Here is a 22,152-nt window from a genome sequence, read left to right as displayed (position 1 = left end):
AGCAAAGAGCTAGGCAGGGAGCATGCCTTTCAGATATAAACCAATCAATCCTGGAACAACCTCCTCTATCTAACTCACACCAAGTCAATATTTTCCCTGCCCCAGATCATCCCAGGGCCAGGTATCAGGCAACTAGAGACCACCCTTAGAGCCCAAAGCCTGCCAGGATTATTCAAACTAGCCAGTCCTAAAGTGTTGACTCTGCTTTGCTTTCCCCAGAGAAATGCCAGTAAAATCCCTGCCCTAGGTTTCTCCCCCACTCCTTTCTGCCTGCCAACCAAACCTACTACGTCTCCATGTGGTCCCATGTGGGGCATGCCCTTTGCTTGAGAACTGTAAGTAGTAAGGTCTTCTTTCAAAGGCATTTGACCTGTGTCATCACTAAGTCACTTCCGTGAGTTAGAACCCCACAGGTACAAGGGTACAGAGTCTAACATGACAGGCAGTGGGGTGCAGAAGATGATGATCAATACTCAGTGACAGAGATCTGAATCAGACACCATGGGATACCAGGAAGAGGGGCTCTTCTGTCCAGGTGTGAGGTCAGGAAAGGCTTCCAAGCAGACTCCCCATTTCAGCTGTGCCCGTTGGAGTGCGTTGACTTTTTACTTTGGCCTCACCATGTGGCATGTGAGATCTTAGTTCCCTCACCAGGGATCAGGATCAAACCCCTGCCCCCTGATTGAAGTATGCAGTCTTAACCACGGGACCACAGTGGCCACAGTACTGAGGGCATAGAGTCCCTTTTGCTCCACCACCACGACCTCTCTGTGTCCACAGCCTGAGCTGGATTCAGTAGTGTCTTCTCCTGGGACATCAATGGAACCCTCCAGTCAGAAACTCAGCCTAGAGTTCTTCCTCTTCCTGTCTGTAGGGTGACACTTTCTCCCTAAAGTTTAGGGTCGGCACCAGAGTCCTTGCAGCCCTACCTGCATTTGGTCACCATTTCCCGTCCAATAGCTATCTGATTTCCTGGGAGCCACTCTCCCTTCTCACAATTCACCAACTCCATCCCCGGTTCCAGGATGGAGCATGATGAGCAGGTCTGGCCAGTTAGGGAACTGCATTCTTATGGCCGAGTGACATTTCAGCTGGGGCCGATAGAGTTGATGAGACTTTTTCTCAAAGAGTAGAGAGTGAGGCAAACGCCTTTCTCCAGGATTTGGACTTAGAGGGATGCAAGTTTGGAGTTCTTGGCTCCATCTCATCACCATGTGGAAATTGGAATGATTCAAGAGAAAGAAGACAAGGGAGGGTGAGAGGCTGTGCTGTGCTGACATATTCGAGCCCTGGATCTATGTGTCACACATATGGGTTTTTCAGTTATGAGTCAGTTTAAACCAGTTTCACTTGTGTTTCCCATCTCTTGCAACCAAAAGATACTCGATCCACTCAGCACTGGATTAATACTTCTCCTCTCCTTCCCGCAGTACTGCCATAGCTGAAGCCTTATCATCTCTCACCGGGAGATTGCAACATGCTCCTCATTGCTCTTCCTACTTCCCTACTCCAATGGCTCCACTCTCCATCCTCGATCATCCTCCATCCGTCATCTGTCCAGCTATCGCCCGTCCATCCACCATCCACCATCCATCGTTTGCTTATATCCGTCACTCATCTACACACCGCCCACCCATCCTTCCTCAGCCCTTCCCTCCACCCACCCATCCTCCATACTCTACCCATCAGCCACCACCCACCCCACCACCCAGCCTTCCATCAGGAAAGCACCTGCTCTGGGCCGTGTGTTGGATCTGGCACTGTGGGCATGGGTGGACCCAGTCAGTTCTAGTCTTAGCCATGGGGAGTGGGGCCACATCCAAGCCATGCAGATCAAGTGGCTGTATGGGCAGCGTGAGGGCAAAAGTTCAAATGGGAGAGACCCAGCCACAGTGGATGGTGAGTTACTTACATCTAGTCCTGGCTCCCCAGGTCTGCCCTGAGAAGAGACAAAGAGGAGCTGTGAGGAGGCTGAGAAGGAGCTGTTGGGAACACGACTCACAGCCCTGTGAATTGTCCACAGAACCTGAACTCTGGCCCCAGGGACCAGGGAAGCGCAGGGGTTGAGCCCCCAGGACTGAGTGATACCATAGTTGGGGGACATTAAAGGAAGGTGGTTACCTTCTCTCCTTTGGTTCCTGGCAGCCCAATAAGGCCTGGCGGGCCAGCTGGCCCCTGGGTGGAAAAGGAATGTGTCAGGAGTCATGACAGTTACAGAAATTAGCCCCTCTAAGGATGGACAAGGCTCATCATGACACTCACAGGCAGGCCGCTGGGTCCTCTCTCACCCGACGAGCCCTTCTCTCCCTTTGCTCCATCCAAGCCCTGGAAGCAAAGGGGAGATACCAGTTGAGGGGGCCAGACAGATGGCAGAACGGGAAAGCCTGGGGCCTGACCGGGAACTGGGGTGTGCGGGGCAGAGGGTCAGACTCCAGGCTCTGACAGGCCCAGCCCCAACTTCCTTATTGTATGAATATCAGAATGTGGGTGTGCATGTTTTGTCTTTTCTTACACACGGGCTTTTTCAGTAATCCTGGAAGGTGGGTTATGGTCACAGCCATTTCACAGATGAGGAAACAGAGGTACAGAGAGGGGAGGGACAGGCCCACTTGCACAGCCAGGGAGTGGCAGGGCTGAGCAGTCGCTGGGTTTCTGAGTCCCCGTCTTGGACCTCATCCCTGATAGCAGCTGCTTATTCTAAACATGATCTGGGGAGGCCTCAGAATAAAACAGAACCAGAAGCCGCACATCTGCTCAAGCTACTCAGCTCCGGGATTCCATGACTCTGAGGCCCCGCTCGGCCTCTGGGCTGGGGATGCGGAGATGTGGTCTCCCCCAGGGTAAACGAGGGAGATGCAGTGAGGCCAGCTGGCCTCCCTGGGCGAGGGGACATGGGCAGACCACACTCACAGTTTTAATTGGAGAGCAGAGGACGCGACGCTATGTAATACACACCAAGGCCAGGACTTTGTATCCAGGCTGTGGGCAGTTGAGAGACAGATGTGTGCTTAAGGGGTGCAGAGGGGAGAGGGCACGGAATGGAGAGGCTGAGTGTGGGCTGGGGAGTACCGGCTCTGAGGACACTGGCAGGGGCTTGGGAATGGCCAGGCCATGGGAAGACACAGGGCTGGTCCGGGGCTGAGTGTGGGGCCCTCACTTTCCCTACTAGCAAGAATCTGGGGAACCAGCCAGGCTGTGAGCCTGCAGCAAGTAGGGGCCGGGGTTCCCATCCATGCTTCAGAACTCACCTTGGGACCCTGCATCCCCTGAAGGCCCTGGAGGAGGAGGAGAAGAAAGCCCCAGATTAGAAAGGCCACGAGGCTGGGTCCAGACCTCCCGGCAAGGCTTTCTTGCGGCAGCCACGAAGGCTTCCAGGCCACTCACTGGCCCTGTGGCCCTGAACTCTGTGGCTTCCCAAGCCCAGACCTGGGCTCTGCTTGGCTTGCCTGCTGTGTCTCCTCCCCACTGGGGTATCCTGTTGTCCTCTGGGTCTAAGCCCGCCACCCTCTACACATCCCAGCTGCTTCAAGCCAAACTTACTTACCATGGGGCCTGGGGGACCAGGAGGGCCGGGGGGCCCTGGTTCTGCTATGATCTGGGCCTAGGAAGGGTCAAAGGTGGATTAGTTGCCCATTGCCCCACCATCCCTCACTTACCCACACTTGAGCTCATCCGACATTGGAGGAGCACTCCCTGGGTGCTGGGCACTGAGCTTCACACTGTCCCCAAAAGGCACTGCCTGGCGGGAGGCCCCATGCTGGCCTTTGGGTTCAAAGATGGGCCTGAGGCTCCCCCTCCCCAACTGCCCAGAGTTTGGTCAGGCCAGGGGGCCCTGTGTCCCAAGGCTCAGGGCCCCAGCCAGCCCTCAGCAGAGACCTTCAGCAGCCCCCTTACCAGGCTCTCCTGTAGCTTGTCAGATGCCGATTCTCCCTTCTCTCCCTTGGGGCCGTTGGCACCCTGCAGGACAGGAGGCCTTGAGCCCTTTCTATCACCAAAATTGCCACCTACGGGGCTCAGCACCTCCCCTTCCTTCCTCCATCAAGCAGTGCATCTTCAGTAGCTTTCCCTAAATCAGTGGGTATTCAGAGAGCATCTTAACAGCAGTATAAGTTGTTTCCTGTGGGGCAGCCAGGGGCTCTAGGAGCAAAGACCTGGGGTTCAAATCCTGGCACCTGCTCTCTAACCGAGTGAGCTTCATGGATGGACAATGGATGTGAAGTGGTGGCAGCTTTTCGCATCTGGCCACGCATGACAAAAGCAATGATAAAAATGACGATGACAGTGGGTCCCTATCCTCAGCCCTGCCCGTGTGTCCCTTTGTGGGAGGGGGAGGTTATCACTCCCATTTTAGAGCTGAGGAAACTGAGGCCCAGGGAGGTTAGGGCACTTGTGCTGGGTTCCAGAGTCAGTGAGATGGAGCAGGATGCAAACTTGGGCTGTCAGAGCTCCCCCTCTAGTCATCTGCCATTAGGCAGGCCTCCTTATTTCACCTTAAGGAGGCCTCTCGATGTAAGTGGCAGGTCTGTCTGCAGGGGAGGAAGTGGGGGCTCAGAGTCAGGGCATCCCAGCGCTTCCCTTCAAAGGCCCAGTGGGCTGGGGCTGAGACTGGGCTGAGACTGGGCTGAGACCAGGACCACAGAGTCCCAGCCCTTGGCAGCCACCGTGGGGGCCCGCATCCACCCTGGGACCCTCACACGGGGCAAGTAGCAGGGGGGCTTACCCAGCCACCTACCGGGAGGCCTGACAAGCCCATCTCTCCTGCTTCCCCTTTGGGTCCTGTTGGTCCGGCTTCTCCTGGGTCTCCTTTCTGTCCTTTGGGACCCTGAAGATCACAGAACAAGATACAGTAGGCACTTTCCCTCCCCCCATGCAGAGCTTATTCTAAGCCAGGCCAGGCCCTCCCTTCTTCCTTGTGGGTTCTCTCCTCCAGACCAAGTGATGAATGAACAGAGGGGCCTGGCTGGCAACACAGAAGGGGCAGTCCCTGCCTGTCTGCAAGCAGGGCTGCAGGGTGGGGCAGGGGCAGAGCAATGGGAATGGGTAGCTACTGAGGGGGTGTATATGGGGTCAGGGCCAACCCTGTGATCACATCTCAGGAGCCAATGGTGAGAGCCCCCAACCCCATATACAACCAACCAAGCCTCGGTCACCCAACCAGTGGCTGCAGTCCTTCATTCAACTGATTGTATAACGTCCACTCTGTGTCACGCACTAGGGACCCAGTGCTAAAGGCACATCCACGAATGTTAAGTGATACCCATGGACACTGTCGTGTCTACACAGGATCATACGCATGCGCGTATACTTCCACTAAGACTGATAATGACAGTGAAATGACTCTTTGCTATTACACGCCAGGCACTACTTTTGAGTGTGTTCTGTGTGCCGTTATTTAACCCTCATCACTTTTACCATCTTCAGGAACTGAGGGACCAAGGAACCGAGGCTGCCAGAAAGTGAGTAGCTTGCCTGAGGTCTATGGGCAGAACCGGGATTTGTACACAGGCTCCAGAGCAAATGTTCTGTTTTCTAGAACTCTACACGCATGCGTGCAGACACACACACACACACTCTCAGCCTGACGCAGCATCAGGCACAGCATCACCAAGGAAATGAGAGGCCCAGAGACCTTCTCTCCGTCAATTCCAGGAGTACCAGGCAATCCGAGTTCGCCCTGGAAGGGAACAGACAGCAAGCTGGGGGTTACGGTGCCCCGGCCCCTGGCAGGGATTTGTGGCCAGGCTGCCTCCTCTGACCAGCACATGGGCCCTGGCTTGGGTCCCTGAGGTTGGACCTTCAGGAGGAAGCTCACTATGTGCCTAGCACTGTGCCAGGCGCAAGCCACCCCCTCCTTCATTCCCTCAGCCCCTATGGGCAGTTGTGGCCGTGGCTGTGGTAGGTGGAAGCTGAGGGTCCAGGCCACATAGCCCAGGGATGATGGCTGGGACCAGATCCTGCCTGATTTTAAAGTCTTGGGCTCCTTCTCCTGAGCCAAGTGGGCGCGTGTGAACGATACACACAGGCCATGGGAACGGCTCTGTAATCTACAGGACTTTGTAACATCACGAGGGGCCCATTTATGGATTATATGTGTGAATGAGGCATTGCAGGGAGAAGCCGGGGCCAGAAAGAAGGCACCCCGCTTGGTTAGGAAGGAGCAGGGCCACTTCCTCTGAGCCCTAGAGGCCAGGCCAAGGTGCTGGGAGAGAAGCAGAGGCAGAGAGGAGACCCTGGAGGCGGGCCCTGGCGACAGAGACCCAGGGGGACCACACAGTTACGTCTGCACTGACCTTGGCTCCGGGGATCCCTGGTGGCCCTGGGGGCCCCTGTGGCCCAGGAGGACCCTGTGTATGAAAGTCAAGGGGTCAGTGTTTAGGTGGGGCCTCCCCATCACTGCCCACCCACCTCTCCATCTTGAGGCCACAGATAATATAGCCGCCTTCCCACCTAGTCAGGTCAGGCCTGTGTCTTGGGGGAGGCCAGGCAGATGGCACCAGGTATCGGGTAAGGCAGCAGTGTCTACCCCTCTGCCCTCAGTATACATTTCACCACAATTCACTCCTGCTCAGTCCCATGATAGCTCTGCACTGCCTCTAGAAGCAAGTGTAAAACCAACCCCTGCTGGCACTCAAAGCCAGCCCCAAATTGTATCCCCAGCAGAGGCCCAGCATTGTGCTCTCTGCCTCTCCTGTTGAACTCTGGTGCTGTCCGCTGCTCCCGGGCATCCCTTGGTTTCATGGGGAGGGGACAATATATTCACTCCCGAGCTCCCGTCCCTGCCCAGGCTTCCCTCAGACCACCTGCCCCCCACCCCCCATGCCCCTTCACAAAGGCTGCTGTCACTCAGCCCCCAGTCCAGCAAGCCCCAGGCCTCTTCCCTTCACCTCCTCTCACCCACCTGCCCCCTCCTTTTTAAAAATTGAGGGATAGTTGATATACAATATTATATATGACATACAACATTATATAATATTATAATCACTATAATATAGTGCTTCAAATCACTGTCCAAGGTTATACTCATTTATAGTTATTGTAAAATATTGGTTATATTTCCTGTGTTGTTCAATATATCCTTGTGGCTTATTTTATACAAAATAGTTTGTGTCTCTTAATCCCTCACCCCATCACCCCTTCTCCCTTCCCTCTCCCCACTGGTCATCACTACTTTGTCCTCCACATCTGTGCATCTGCTTATTTTTGTTTTGTTTTGTTATATTCACTAGTTTGTTGTGTTTTTTTAGATTTCACATATAAGTGACATCATACAGTATTTGTCTTTGTCTGATTTATTTCACTTAGCACAATACTCTCCAAATCCATCCATACTGCTGCAAATGGCAATTTTAACGGCTGAGTAGTACTCCATTGTGTGTGTGTGTACACATCTTCATCCATTCATCTGTTGATGGACACTAAGGTTGCTTCCATATCTTGCAACCTGCCCCTTCCTGTCGGTGTCTCCACTGAGATGCCCTGGTCTTACGCCTTGCTCCATTCCAGTCACCCTCCTCCAGATTCAGGCCCAGCACCTTCTTCCCTGGTGGCCTCTCTGCCTCTAGTGACTCCACCGTCCACACCACTCCCCAGCTAGCCTGCCCCTCAGTATGTGTTTTTCGGCTTCACCCCTCTATGTCTGCCCAACGACAGTCATCCTCCCCGGCTGGCATCCACAATCCACCTCCCCACTTCTCTGCAGCCATAGGGCTTCTCCTTGTGGCTCTGGAGCAATCATGCCCAGGTACACCCTTGGGCCACGTCACACCACACCATGCCATGCAGGCCTGGGGTAGGCACCATTACCATCAGCTTGTGCTTCCCTGCGGCCTGTGGGAGATAACTGAAATTGAAGCTCAGGTGGGATTCGGTGCTGACACCCAGTCTTTGAGGACCACCTCTCCCCACCCCAGCTCCTCTCCCCGGTACCTCTGAGCAGCTGGCCCCCAACCCTTCTCTCCAACTGGTGATGGGTCCTGGGTTTGCCTAGCACTGGGACAGGGCTGAGGCCACACAACTCCTGAGTCTCCTGGAGCAGGCCTTGCCACGCTCTTCTTTCTCACCCAATGGTTGTTAGGAGATCCAGCCTTCCAGCCTCTGGGTCCTAGAAAGGCCCCGAGAGGCCCTGCTTCTTGCTTCTGAAGGGTGAGCTGCCCTTTTTTGGCGCAGCCTCTGAGGAGCTCAGGGCCACATGGGCCCATTTACAGTGGCTCTCTCAGCATCGTGTGGGACTCCACGCAGTACTGATTTCCATATTAGGTACCTGGTGAAGTTACCTAATATGTGTTAAGTCTCTGTGTTAAGCTACCCCTGGTCTCTTGTGTAAAAAAGTGTGCAAAGTGAGTGAGTGGATATTCCCTCAGGAAAGGAACACTAGGGGTCCACCAGGAACGCTACCTTAAGGGCGTCCAAGATCCTGCCATCGTAGTCAATTACCACTGTGTCTCCTTGTTCACCCTTGAGGCCTGGGGGACCCTGAGCAGGAAGAAGAGGAAGAATTTCAGGGAATAGCATGGCGGGCATTTTTGTTTCACCCCGAGAACCGAGTAACTGGGGCTGCACACAGGCCTGTGAACTGTGGGCCAGCTCTCTCAGCTGCACCCTGGGCGGCCCCCAGCACGGTGTCTTCTCGAATTCTCTCAGGAACTGACACCCTGGCTCACTGGCCAGGCAGGGGGGTTTACACGAGGGAGAGGGGAGGCCTGGGGCCAACTGAGGAAAACACCTCCACCAGGTCTGGAGGCGGCTGTGATTCGCCTTCATGTGAGACCCGAAGCCCACTGAGACTCATCCTTGAGAGAAAATGGAGAGCCTGACTTTGATGTGAAGCTCTTCAGATTTTTAAATGTTGGCAAACAAAAACACCCAAACCCTCCAAAACACTGTGGAGGCCAACTACAGACCTGCCAGCTGGAGGCTGCCCTCGCACCTCAGTTTCTTAACCTCAGGGAAGGCTGCACGCGCCAGGCGCTGACACACCCATTCACTTCTGGTTCTGAGTCCACACCCATCCACGCACACGTCCACACGCATGTGTCTGCACACGCACACGCCGACACAGGCGCAGACGTGTGCCCTGCTGCTGGCCTCAGTTTTCCCCTCTGAGCCTCCCCTCCCCTCTGGACTCGTCTCTGCTAGAGCAGCAGGGGATGTGAGCACTCTGGTCAGGCTTGAGGCTGGGTGCACCGGAGGAGAGACCCGGCCAGGGCCTCACTTGCCAGCTGCCTCCACAGTTATGGCTTTTATGGAACTCAGGGTGTACACTGAACTGCCATGCTCGGTGCTTAATCCAATTTCCCGGCCATCTGCACCACCAGGCTGCCAGCTTAGACCTTTGTCTTGGAGGAGGGAGGCAGCCTGTGGGAGCGTCGGGGGGATGTGACTGCTTGAGATCACAAGCCAAGAACAAGGTGTGCTGACAGGGGCTCATCACAAAAGATCTGGGACCAGTTGTGGCTGTGCTGCAGCGACAGGGGTGAACTGTGAAGTGGGGCTGGGGGAAAGGCAAGGCCCCCATACGTCATGTAGGAAAACGCCATCCATGACATATTGAAGTCTATGTTGAATGTGCCAAGGAAAAGAGTCTAGGAGGGCAGACTCTTGCCTGGGGAGGAGGAGAAGAGGGAGGAGGACGGGACTCTCCTTTTCACATCCATAATTGAACATTTTACCCAAAGCATGTATTAGGAATTAAAAAACAAACAAACAAACAAAAAATCCAAAACCCCAACCCACTAATGAATATTAGTATTAAAAAAAAAAAAAGACTCCAAGTTCTTGGAGCTCCACTGTTCCTCTGGGGTATCTGGGGGACAGGGACTTCGGAAGGAATGAGGTCCCTGGATCTCATTGGTGTGGCTGGCGTAAGGGGACTGCTTACCCGCTGCCCCGTGGCTCCATCAGTGCCTGGGTGGCCGGGCTCCCCCTGTGGAGACACATGGCTGCAGCCAGGTGTGTATGGCTGAAGCCAAAAGTTCCCCCGTGCCCTCCAGTCCCCTCTTCCCCAAAGAGCACAGGGCCGAATGGATGCGACTGGCATCTCCCAAGTTGAGGGAGGAATTGTGGGACCCTCCTCTGACCCCTTATTGTGTAGACAAGATGGGCCACTGAGGCCCAGGGGCCCAAGGCAACACGGTGAAGGCCTTGCCACTACTTGAGGCCACCTGCCACCTGACTCCAGGCCAGCCTGATTGCCAGGGCCCAGACCCTCGGGCCAGGGACCTTCTGGACTCCCAGCTTATCAGGGTAGATTGGAGATGAAACCAATCTCCCCCAGGATGGGCCTTCGGGAACCAGAGCAGCTCACATGATGTCACCTTGGGCCCCAGGGCTCTGTCTGTGCCATTCTCTACCTGAGGCCCCTTTGCTCCCTGACTGGCCCTGCAGCAGAGGCATCTGCTGTGGACTTTCCAGGCTCTTCAGGCTTGCAGAGGAGGTCCTGAGAACCTGCCTGAGCCCACCCTGGGGTGGGGGTGGTGAGTTCAGTACAGCCCCAAGGACTCAGGCCCCAGGCCTCCTTCTAGTTTGGTTGGAGAAGCTCAGGGGGCTCAGTCAGGTTAGAGGAAGCCGGGCCAGTATTCGGTTGTTGTCTTAAAGGGCTGAGGGACCAAGGGACACAGTCGGTTCTTGGCTGGGCAGAGTGGGGCCACCCGAGATGGGAGCCAGAGGACTTGAGGGTGTAAGGGGAGGCCAGTGGCCTGGAGGATTTGCCAGGCCTGTTGGTGACTGGGGCCCTGGCCTTCCTGCTGGCCTCCCTCTGGCCTACCCTGGTCATCAGCCCACATGCCTGTGATGTAAAAGGGTTGGGTGGGCGCTTCACCAGGCAGGTGGGAACTGGGGAGATGGGAGGCAGGGGGACCACTAGAGGAGGGGTGTGTACCTACCTTGGGTCCTGGGGGTCCAGAGAGCCCTGGTTGGCCTGGTGTCCCGTCATCCCCCTGAAGAGAGAACAGTGGAGGCTGCAGCCTTCAGACTTGGACTCATTGGCTGGGTCCTCTGGCAGTCAGCTGGCCATCCCCTCTCTGCACTTCCTAGCACACCAGTCCACTCCTGGTAGTGGAACTGACCACACTGGGTCAGGGCAGTGCTCCTTTCCCTCCTTGTCCCTCTGGGGCAGTGGTGGGGTAAGACCCACTTCTGTCCCCTGTCCCCACTAGCCCAGAACACAGTTCAGTAGGTATGTGCCAAAGGAATGGATCGGCTGAAGGAGAGGTCATTCATTCCCTCTGTCAACAAACATCTCTGAGCACCCTCTGCAGGCCAGGCAGACAAGATCCCTGCTCAGTGGTCAGAGGAGACCAAGGGCCAGGAAATATCCAGATAAATTCATAGCTTCATGCTGGGTAGTGGATGTGTCAGGAAGAGAATAAAGGAATGGTGGGGTAGAGAGGGACTCAGGGAGCGTGTGGTCTTCAGTAGGTGGCTGGGGATGGCCCTTCGGAGGAGGGCATAGCTTTGCTGAGACCAGTATGAGGAGGAGGAGGCCAAGCCATGGGAAACAATGGGGGAAGATCAATCTGGGTCAGTGGTTCCCAAACCGGAGTGCACGTTAGCACCACTGGGGGCTGCCTGAACAGAGCATGCCCGCCTCTAATGTCTCTGACTCAGTGCCTTTGGGCCCCAAACACGTGGCTCTAATGAGACCCAATGATGCTGATAATACTGCTGGTCCGGGGATCACACTCTGAGAATCAGTTTGACGTGGGAACAAATGATCTGCCTGAGTAACTCTGTGTTTGATGTATTTCTCTAAGAATGAGTGAATGAATGAATGTGATCCTGGCTTCCGAGACAGGTAAGAGCAGCCGCCCACAGTGAGGACTTGGGTTTGGTCCCGCTGTGCCCAGCCCCTGCTTTTGTCTCCAGCCACTTCCCACATCCCTGCCAAGAAAGCCCTCCACAGCCACTGCCATCTTCTTCCCAGAAACACTGGGCTTGCCCTGGTCAGAGCCACCTGGACACCAGGTTTCTCCTCCTCTGGTAGAAGTGGCTCTGATGACCCCCACCCAGCATAGCCCACAGACCCTGATCTCCTCAGAGAGATTCACACGGGTGATGGGGCCGATAGTCCTGGACTCCACTCTGACCCTGACCTGGTCCTTCCCAAGCTGAGTGATCCCAGGCAAGTCACAGCTCATGGGGGCTATGATGCCCCCAGTCTCTGAAGGTGGTTGTGAGATTAGAGGGAATGCATTGGAGGCCCTCGGCTCCCAGAAGATGCTCACTAAAGATAGCTCCTTCCCCCTACTTTCTCTCCTGCCCAGTCCAGGGGCCCTGGCTCCTTTAGGGAGGACCATAGCCTGCCTTCCACCCTGGCAGGTGCTGCTCAAGGAAGGAAGAAAAGAGAGCTGACAAGGTAACGGGTTTTATTATTCAGTCCTCACAACCGGCTGTGAAGGAAGGCAGGAAAAGTCTATCATGACATATAGACTTTGACAGAGGAGTAAACTGAGGCCCAGCGAGGAGATGAAGTCACTTGTTCAAGGTTATAGAACTTGGTCTTCTAACCCTGCTGCTTTGGCTTCAGTGGGGGAGGAGGAGGAGAAAGTGGTGGGGTGAAGGAGCCCCCTATGCCCAGGCCTAAGACAGGAGTGAGAGGCACTCACCTTGGGCCCTGGGGGTCCACTTGGGCCCTGGAACAAGAGAAGAAGGGGTGTTAGACATCATCCCAGAGGCTGCACCTGGGCTGTCTTCCTTAACATCCTTGTTTTATAAAGGGTGACATCAAGTCCCAGAGGGTGGCAGAGCTGTCTCTGGAATCCAGCTGAGCCACCTGTTCGTATCTTGGACAGAAATCTGCATTAGATCTCAAGCTGTGGTGAGTGGACTGCAGGCTCTCTCCCAGGGGTGTGGGGTTGTGAGAATTTTGCTGGGGTTGGGGTCCTGGCCCATCTGCTCCCCAATGGTGGTGGGGGGCAAGAGCCCAGTTATGTACAGTGGGCTGCATGCCCAGTCCTGCTGTGGGGGTGCAGGGGAGAGGAGCTTCTGGGCCTTGACCCACGGTTCTGCCTGCCCAGGCCTCTGAAATGCCCTGGTTACTGACCGTTGCACCATCTTGTCCAGCTTCTCCTTTGGGACCCTGAGGAGGCATAAGAGAAGAGCACTGAGGTGAGGTGGGGTGGGGGTGCCACAGTTGCCTGAGCCTGTATCTCCTGCCAGACCCTGGGCTGGGGCTGCATGGACGTTCTCTCATGCATGTGCACTTCTGTCCTCACCAAACCTCTGAAAAGTGGGTGTCACTATCCTCACTTCACAGATGAGGAAGCTGAGGCTCGGAGTTATGTGCCCAGCATGACAAGGAATCTGTGAGCCAGTTGAGTAGTTACCCTGAGAGGGGACCCTGGAGGCAGTCTAGGGGAGGTGCCAGCTCTGCACTGGAGGGGAAGCAGGGTCCAGCCTAAGTCCCCGGGGGAAGGAAAGGGGGCGGTACAATGAGTCTGACCCTGCTGTTTGGGTTAGGACTAAGGGAGGACAACAGTGGCTTCATACTAGGGGGAAAGAGAGAGAGAGATGGAAAGAAAAGAGACAGAGAGAGAGGGGGAAGAGTTCGGTAGAGAGCCGCAGAGACAGGGTCTCAGGGTCAGGATTGGGACTGAGGTCATAACCAAGGTCAGAATCTATGTGCGGGTAGAGAGTGGGGTTAAGAGTTGGGTCAGAGTCTGTAGGCGTGAGTTAGGGTTCAGATAACTGTCTGAACTGGGGGTGTGCATCTGGATTTGGAAATGAGTTTGGGGTCAGACCTGGGTTTGATTCCTGGGTCGGGAAGATCTCCTGGAGAAGGAAATGGCAACCCACCCCAGTATTCTTGGCTAGGGAAATCCCATGGACAGAGGAGCCTGGCGGGCTACAGTCCATGGGGTCACAAAGAATCTGACATGACTGAGCGACTAACACTTTCTCTTTCACTTGGGATCAAGGCCTGTGTTGGGGTCAAGGACCTGGTTTGTGTTAGATTAGTGTGATTGGAGTAGGAGTCTGGGTTGGGGCTGGGGATAGGATAGGCTGGGGTTGGTTCGGGATCAGGGTTGGGAGGTTTGGTCCAGCTCCATGCCCTCTCTTACCACTGGGCCTGGTGCTCCCCTGGGGCCATCTTTCCCAGTGTCACCAGGAGGGCCCCGGGCCCCAGGTGGTCCTGGGGGCCCTGGAGGCCCAGCAGCTCCATCTTGCCCTGGATCTCCCTGAAAGAGATGGGGTCCAGCATGACTCTGAGGGTGGGCAGAGGGAGTTCTGGCCTCCAGAGAGAGGGAGAGAGAGAGAGAGAGGCCTCCTCAGTGGGGTGGCCAGATGTCTTTGCCTTCCCAGCGTGCGGCCGGCTCAGAGGAAAGGGCCTTGTTATTGGGCCTCTTGCTACTTCTTGGTATACAAAGGGATAGGACAGTTCCCTTGGTATACAAAGGGACATGACCTACACCTCTGCATAAGAGGCCAATAGGATCTCATACCCTCCCCCGTACGCATCATTGCTCCAGCTCTCAGCGCCTGAAGCCCAGCTACGGAGTTCAGGTGAGAGATGAGACATATTAGGTGTGGGACAAAGCACACGTACCCAAATAGCTCCCTTCCTTTTGGAAGGGAGGGGACTGTTTGCCTCCTGAAAGACCTTCCTGGTCACTCAGTTCCTGCTTTATTAAGTGCTAGAGGCACACTCTCAGGCATTGGTCCCAGAGAAACACTGAAAATATTGAAAATTAGAAACATGTCCACACAAAAACCCATACGTGAACATTCACAGCAGCTTTATTCACAATAGCTCCTCATGAGAAACAATCCAGATGTCCTTCAATGGTGAATGGTTAACCAACTGGGGTATGTCCATATCACGGAACACTGCTCAGAGATAAATAAAAAGAAACAGAGCACTGACCCACACAACAGTGTGGATGCGTCTCAAGAGATTTATGCGGAGTGAAAAAAGCCAGTCTCAAAAGATGGCTACTAGATGACTCATCTACACGAGATTCTTGGAGTGCAAATTTACGGAGAAGGAGCACCGATCAGCGGTTGCCAGGGGTTAGGAAAGGAGATAATTACAGCTATTGATGGAGAGCAGGAGGGCTTTTTGTGTGGTGGCTGCACAAATCTCAAGAGTGGTAAGATTGCATGGAAATACACAGATGCACAAATAAGCAAAATGGGTGAAATTGGAATAAGGTTGGTGTATTATATCAATGTCAGTTTCCTGGTTGTGGTTGTACTATTGCGATGTAAGATGTCACCATTGAGGGAAACTGGATGATGGGTACATGGGGTATTACCTATTACAACTGCATGTAAATCTACAATTATCTTAAAAAAACAAAAAAGTGACAAAGGGCCACACCGTCTCTCTCTTGCAGCACCCAATCTCTGACTCTTGGCTGTGTTAGTAATGGGTTAGACCTCAGGCAGCCAGAGCCTTCACCTTGTGGCATGTCCCCGCAAGGAGGAGAGACTGCAGAGCCCCTGGCACTTCCAGCTGCTCTCGGGGGTGCCTGCCCAGTACTGGCTTAGGGCACAGTGCCAGCAACTCCCAACCCACTTGTTGCCAAGAAAGGAAGAAGGCTTTTGTAGATTGGGCCCCTGCTGCATACCCAGCGCTGAGGGGTGAGGTTGTCTCACCCAACCCTGTGACCACCTGGCCAGGGCACTGCTACTTTTTTAACAGATGAAGAAGCCAGGGGTTAGAGAGTGTAATAATCTACCCAGGGTTACAGAATAAGAAAAGACAGTATCTCTTCTGGCTACTGAGGCAAGAGTCTCTTTTAGATAGATTCTTCTCATCTGTGGACCCCACGATATGAGAAAACTTGCCTCTCTAGACCATGGCACATATGATATAGCTCACTTGTCTTCCCAATTAAAAAATTAACTGAAGTTCTCAATGTCCATCACATAGATCTTCTGACCAGTCTGACTTAGCCAGGTCCTGACCAAGAGAATAGAACTCCAGCCGAAAGACAGTGGCTCAGAGTGGCAGTGGTGGTGGCTGATTCCTGTCTCATTTTACACTGTGTTAGGAATCAGCTGCTAAACAATTCAAAGACTCAGGGTGGGAACCACTGATATGGACTCTCCTTATCAAGGCAGAAAATGAATGTGGACACTCGAGTATGTTCTAGAGGGTGTTTAACTTCTCCTGAGTTACTTGGAATGAGGCTGGACACCCTTCTCTCCCCAGGATCGGATGGCTGAGGTCTCCCCCTAGGAACGCGGGATGAGTCGAGGGGAGCGTGCACACCAGCAGCCCAGACTTGGCCAGTCTACCTTGAGGATGCGGCGACTGTACACGTGATGGTCTCTACTTATAAGGTCCGGACTGAGCCTCGGGAAAACCATCTAGTCAGCAAATAGGTGTTTGATGAGAAAGGCAGGAGGGTGATTTGGAAACCGCCAGGCTATTTCTGGAGGCAAAACCATTTAACCCAGCCTGGAGAGAGGAAGGGCATTGGAAGTGACGGACCACAGTGAGAGGATAACAGGGAGGAAGGCCAGGGGTCTCCAAATGGAGGAAATAGGCTCCAAGTGTCAGACATTTTTTATCTTTCTCTTAAGCGTCAGGAAGAAACAAACAAGTGTCAAATTTTTTTCCTTCTCCATGCAAATTTAAAAAGAGGTTTCTCTTAAAATTTTATGTTGCCGTGATGACACCTGGCTCCACCTGAACTTAACTTTTCTCAAACCTTGAGCTAACCAAGGTGTTTATCTTATGGAACTGTTTGTCTTCAGCTATGTTAATGAACTATGTATTTACCCTAGACTCTGTCTTTCTTCAGGTTGGTTCTGCTTAAGACTCAGAACTGATAAAGGCTCAACAAACCAGTCTGTTTTACTCATATATTGTTCTCCTAATCTATCTGAATGAAACTACTTATTTACTTGGAAACCTCCCTTTCCTCAAGATTCATGTCAATTGTTTTATGGTTTGGGATGACTCACCTGGTGCCAAGGTTACCTCAAAATGCACGTTGTGGGTGAGGGGCCTGGTGCCACTCTGAGTTTTGAGACATCTCCTTTCTCTAATTAACAGCTCACTGATAGGTATATAACATACTGCTAAAGGCTAGCCGGGGGGCACTCTTTCTGTCCCCTTCTGATGTCTATGTCAGAAGCTTTCTCTATCACTTTTATAGTTTAATAAAACTTTATTACACAAAAGCTCTGAGCGATCAAGCCTCGTCACTGGCCCCCGATAGAATTCTTCTCCTCCAGAGGCCAAGAATCCCTGCGTCTTTCATGGTTCAGCAACAACCTTTTAATAGTCTCCAAAGAGGGCTGCTATGCTTGATCCCATCTTTTGGGTTCTTCTGCAAAGGGACCTCGCCCTCCCCTAAGAGCTGGAGTCCATTTCTTCACCCTCTTGACTTGGATGGGTTCTGTGACTTCTGTGACCATCAGAATGCTGTGGACATGACCCTGTGTCCCTTCTGGAGGTGGCTCTTAACTGGCCTCCTGCCTCTTGGAATGCTACTCTTGGGATGGCCCTTCTCCCACTAGGCTGGGAGAGGCCTGAGCCACACAGAGATCCATGAGTGGGTATCTTTGGCTGAGCTCCTCACCAATAGCCACATGAATTGCCAAGACATGCTTTGTGGAGCCCACCCAGAAGGAGTCCTCACTCTGCTTCAGACTCTGTTGAGGAGAACCCTGGCAGGAGGCACTTCTGGGTACCTGGGCCCAGGGGGCATGGAGGGCAGAGGAGACTCTGACCTACTGTTCCCACTCAGCTGGGTACCCACTTTCCTGATTGCCATGAACCTTCATTTCAGGGGCTTGGGATATAGGATGTCACCCCCACTCACAGTTGGAGAAACTGAGTCTCAGAGGAGGAGGTGATTCATTTCACGTCACTTGGCTGGTAAGTGGCAGAATTGAACTCTGGGCTCAGGGCATCTGGCTCTAACCACAGCCTTCCCTCTTCCTGGGTGCCAGCTGCTCTCAGGAAGATCAGTCTCTAGTCTGGGCCCGGTGCCAGCCCCACTTTCTGCCTATCTATGGTGATAAGGGGGACCAGGATGTCTGCTTGTCTGTGCAGAGAATGGAAGCTTTGGCCAAATCAAGGTGCTTGGAGCTTCTACCCGATGGCTGCTTAAGCAAAAACAGGAAGCAAGATAGACCACGGGTGGGGAGGGGGCTGTCACTCACTTCTTTCTGTGATAAGCATAGGGACCCAGAATAAGCACTTATTATGATATAAAACAAACCATGTGGGGTTGGGGGAGGGTCTTGCTCAGTTCTTACCTGGGGGCCAAAGTCTCCCGGTGCACCCTAGGAACGGAAAACAGGATGACACATCACCACTACTTCTATTACTTCTTCACATGTGTGGAGCATTGGCTCTATGCTCAGGGCTTCATATACACAGTCTCACTCCAATTCTAACAAAAATAACGTACAGACTCTGCCTTATCTCCATTTCCAATGAGGAAACTGAGGCACAGAGAGGCTAAGTAACTTGCCCAAGGTCACACAGCTAGCAGATCCAGGGCTTGGAGTGAGGTGGTCTGTTATCCATTGCCAGCCTCCAGACACAGCGGAGCAGAACCCTTGAACTTCCGAATAATGATAACTGATGATAACTGATTCACCGCTCGAAGTCACCAAGTTTTGGAGCAGTGTGCTATGTAGCAGTAGATGCCAAGACAACAATTTTTCTCTGGTTTCAAGAGAGAGGTCTCCCTGCCTTCATCACTTCTACAACTCAGTGGCATTAGCCAGAACTGGCATGGAGGCAACCATTCCACCTGCCAACTGGTGCCTATTCTTTGTTTATCTACAAAGAACATTTAGTCCGTTACCTTGCACAGTCTTCTCCATGAGAAGTTGGTTTTAATTTACAGATGGAGTAACTGAGGCCCACAGAGCTGGGCAACTTGCCAAAGATGACCCAGTTGCAGTGGAGCTGGAATGCACACCTGAGGCTCCAAACACCAGATCCTGTGCCTTGCTCAGCCCTGATGGTGGACGGGTACCCTGGCTATTCTGATCTACACAGGGCACATGGCAATGGGGGTTGTGGGTGGCGCAGCACAGCCTGGCCCTGTCCTGCTTAAAAAGTGTCTGTCGGTTCTATCACACCCAGGGCTGTTCTGGCCCCTGACTCCACTGTGGGACACACAGGTCTCCCCTCTCTCCTGCTCCCCTCCAAGGCACCTGGAGTCCCAGCCCTCCAGGAGTCTGACTGCGACATTTAGTGCCCAAATGCCAGGGAAGTCCTTCTCACAAAGGGCTACGAATATCCTGGGGCTAGCTCTCTACCATTTGTTTTCCTGGGAGGTGTTCTCCCCACAAAGAATGCCATCAACAGTGTTCAACTCCCCAGGCTTTTCTGGTACCTTCCTCTTTTCAAGATTGATAATTTTGGAAACCCGTCATTTTGGCTAGACTATGCTTTGAGATTTTTTTACACTCTGGTGCTGGAAGAACTCAGATTCAACCCTCCAGGTGCTTTAACCAGTCACACGTAAGCCTCGTAACCATTTTAGGAGGTAGGTACCACTAATCCCACTTCACAGATGAAGAAACTGAGGCTCCAGGAGGGGATGTGACTTGCCCAAGGTCACACCCTGGGACTGGGGTTTGAAGGCAGGTTTCTGGCCTCCTTTTTCAGCCTACCATATCTGGACAGCCTCCAGCATCACTTACCTTTTCCCCTTTGGGGCCCGGAAGTCCCTGGAGAAGGAAGATAGAGAAAGAACATGGGTGAGTGAAGAGGAGTGGGCTGACCCCCTTCTGGTTTCCCTGAGGCTCTGAGGGCAGAAACGCCTGTGAGGCTGAGCAGAGCTGTGGGTGGCTGAGTGAAAAGACGTGAGCCTATCAGCCTTTAGTTGCCCGTGCTGGCCCCAAGGAAGCTGCACCTCAGTCCTCACCATGAGGAAGACAGGGCCCTGGGGCAGTCACCGGCATCCTCTCTGAACAGGGCCAGGTGTGCTAGTCGCTCCCCCTAGAGAACAGAGCTCTCCCTGCTCAGCCCTCGCTGTGCCCAGACACCAGTGAGGAGTCACCGGCATCACCCTCTGGCTGCAGGGAAATAGGTCTCTTTCAGTCTGGCCAAGTTGTTAACACCAGGACTTCTAGGGACACGGGTCAGGTCACACACAAGGCATGGACTGTGGGGCTCAGAGACCCTGGGGTGGGGGCCAGGCTGCGGTGGGGGCCAGGCTGCGGTGGGGCCAGTTTGGTGTTCAGACTCTTGGTCAGGGCCCTCGATCACTGGGATGGATCACTCCATCCCAATCATGTTCTCTTCAGCTAGTATTGGATTCGCTCATTCACTCTTTCAACAACTCATCCGTCTAGGTACTGGGTTCTTTCCTCGCATCCTTTAATAATGTACCCAGCATCAGTCAGCTCTCCAATCATTTGTTAACCCATTCATTTTCCACTCGGTTGTCTGCCCAACCGTCATGCGTTTACACAGCCACAAACTCATCTACTCTTGCTTGCGTCCAGCTGTCTGTACAGCATTTGACTCATTGCCTCACTTGACTGTCCTTCCATCCACCCGCTCATCCATCCACTCATCCGTCCATCTGTCCATCAATCTATCCATCCATCTGTCCTTCCTCTCTTCCATCCATATCCAGTTATTAATTTAATTATGCTATCTGTGTGCGTCTTATTTATCCTGCTAAGGACGCCCATGGACCACCTCTGACCCGGGTGTTGAGCACTCTTCAGCGTGGTGTCCACCCTGCATCTCCTGAGACTGCATGAGGGGATGCTATGTGCTGAGGGCCTACTGGGAGGGAGGTGTTTTGAGGGCTGACTGGACACCAGGGACAGTGTTGTTCAGTTTTTTGCATTCCCAGCATCCCTGTGGGGAGAGTCAATATGACTGACAAAAAGAGAAGCCTCAAGCTTGGGAGGTGAAAAGGCCTCCACAAGGTTGCACAGTCAGTAGACGGTAGGGCTGGATTTGAACTCAACTCTGACAGTCAAATAGCTTCTCTCCATGTTGAACCACATTCTCAGTGGCTCCTTCCTCTGGCGTCCATGGTCATTCCCAACCCCAGGGGCAGCCCCATCCCAGGACACCTACAACTGCCCTGTTATCACTTACAGGCTTTCCATCCAGACCCAGTGGCCCCTGGAAAACGAGAAAGAGAGACAGAGAGAGCACAGAGGTTATATTTCTTCTGTGTTTTATGATCCAGAGGCACTGAGTGACAAGAGATCAAAGCCTGCCCTGAGTTCATGGTCTTGGGTACATTTCACATGGACTCAGGGTGGGGACATCTCTGTTTTGTTTGTTGCCCAGAATCCCCTCCTCCGAAAACAGAGCCCATTTCTCCATCACCCCACAGGATTTGGACATGTGACCACATTCCCTCCGCCAGGCTGAGAGGTTCAGGAATGAGTGTCATGCCTGAGACTCTGAATGATGGAGCTTTAGCTTTGTGGTGTCTGCAGACGGCCAGTGACCACTGCACAGAAGCCTCCACGATCTCCCCTTCAGCTGTCTACACACCTGACAAAGCCTTGCTGAGCTCCACCTCCTTGTGGGGGAATAAAGGAATCCAATGACGGTGCCATGGACTGGGTCTGCCCGGTCTTGACCAACCCTTGTGCTGGGTCTAGCTGTAAACAGTCAGTTTCCCTGGCTGGGTCTCCAGACTGCCCTGGCAGACAGTCATCCACCAGTTCTCCAGATGCCGTGACAATGGCTACTCCTTGGTGCCCTTGCTCAAGGCCCTCACTCCAGGAAGGAAACCAGGGCAGTTCTTAAAACTGGTCCCCTAAGTGCTTCCGGCCACTTGCTTCACATTCAAGTCAAGGGTTTGGATGTCAGGGCAATGGCCTGGGGGCAGCTGGGGTCCCAAGAGAAGAGGGAATGGGGCCATTTCAAGGGCTTAGGCCCTGGGGTCTCCTGGTGAGGTGCAATTTCAGTCCCCGCCATCTGCAGCTCAGCCAGAGCTGCACGAGCTGGCCTATCTCCTCGGGCCAGCTCCTGGCCATCCTGACCTGGATCCGTGTGAAAGGGCTCTTCTCTTCAGCAGTTCAAGAGTGGGCCTTGCCCCCATCTACCCACCATGGGCTCCAGCCCTGATAAGGCCATGTCCCTCTGGGCATCTCTACCTGAGACCCCTCACCTTGGCCTGGCCTTCCCAGCTGCCATAACACAGAGGGCCCAGTCCCATCCTGGGTCTCTTCTGGGGCTATTGGTGGCCTCCATACTCT

The 22,152-nt window shown here is 53.7% G+C and overlaps 1 protein-coding gene across 1 annotated transcript in view; it reads right to left on the bottom strand.

The window, feature by feature from the left end:
• The window catches only part of COL23A1 (collagen type XXIII alpha 1 chain), a 407,070-nt gene that overhangs the window by 4,787 nt on the left and 380,131 nt on the right, over positions 1-22,152 (bottom strand). The window contains exons 6-23 of the mRNA XM_055428719.2: positions 21,035-21,061; positions 19,618-19,644; positions 18,214-18,240; positions 14,058-14,174; positions 13,040-13,075; positions 12,603-12,629; positions 10,881-10,934; positions 9,878-9,922; positions 8,395-8,472; positions 6,291-6,344; positions 5,630-5,674; positions 4,733-4,822; positions 3,895-3,957; positions 3,545-3,601; positions 3,249-3,275; positions 2,263-2,325; positions 2,122-2,175; positions 1,913-1,939 (exon numbers count right to left, since the gene is read on the bottom strand). Of these exons, the coding sequence (XP_055284694.1) occupies positions 1,913-1,939; positions 2,122-2,175; positions 2,263-2,325; positions 3,249-3,275; positions 3,545-3,601; positions 3,895-3,957; positions 4,733-4,822; positions 5,630-5,674; positions 6,291-6,344; positions 8,395-8,472; positions 9,878-9,922; positions 10,881-10,934; positions 12,603-12,629; positions 13,040-13,075; positions 14,058-14,174; positions 18,214-18,240; positions 19,618-19,644; positions 21,035-21,061 (918 nt within the window). The remainder of the gene's footprint in view (positions 1-1,912; positions 1,940-2,121; positions 2,176-2,262; positions 2,326-3,248; positions 3,276-3,544; positions 3,602-3,894; positions 3,958-4,732; positions 4,823-5,629; positions 5,675-6,290; positions 6,345-8,394; positions 8,473-9,877; positions 9,923-10,880; positions 10,935-12,602; positions 12,630-13,039; positions 13,076-14,057; positions 14,175-18,213; positions 18,241-19,617; positions 19,645-21,034; positions 21,062-22,152) is intronic.

Source organism: Moschus berezovskii, chromosome 8 (assembly GCF_049115385.1).
Source record: "Moschus berezovskii isolate FMDL1 chromosome 8, NW_MosBer_1.0, whole genome shotgun sequence".
Taxonomy (NCBI): Eukaryota; Metazoa; Chordata; class Mammalia; order Artiodactyla; family Moschidae; genus Moschus; species Moschus berezovskii.
The sequence above is the reverse complement of the archived record's forward strand: the minus strand, read 5'-3'. Positions and strand labels throughout refer to the sequence as shown.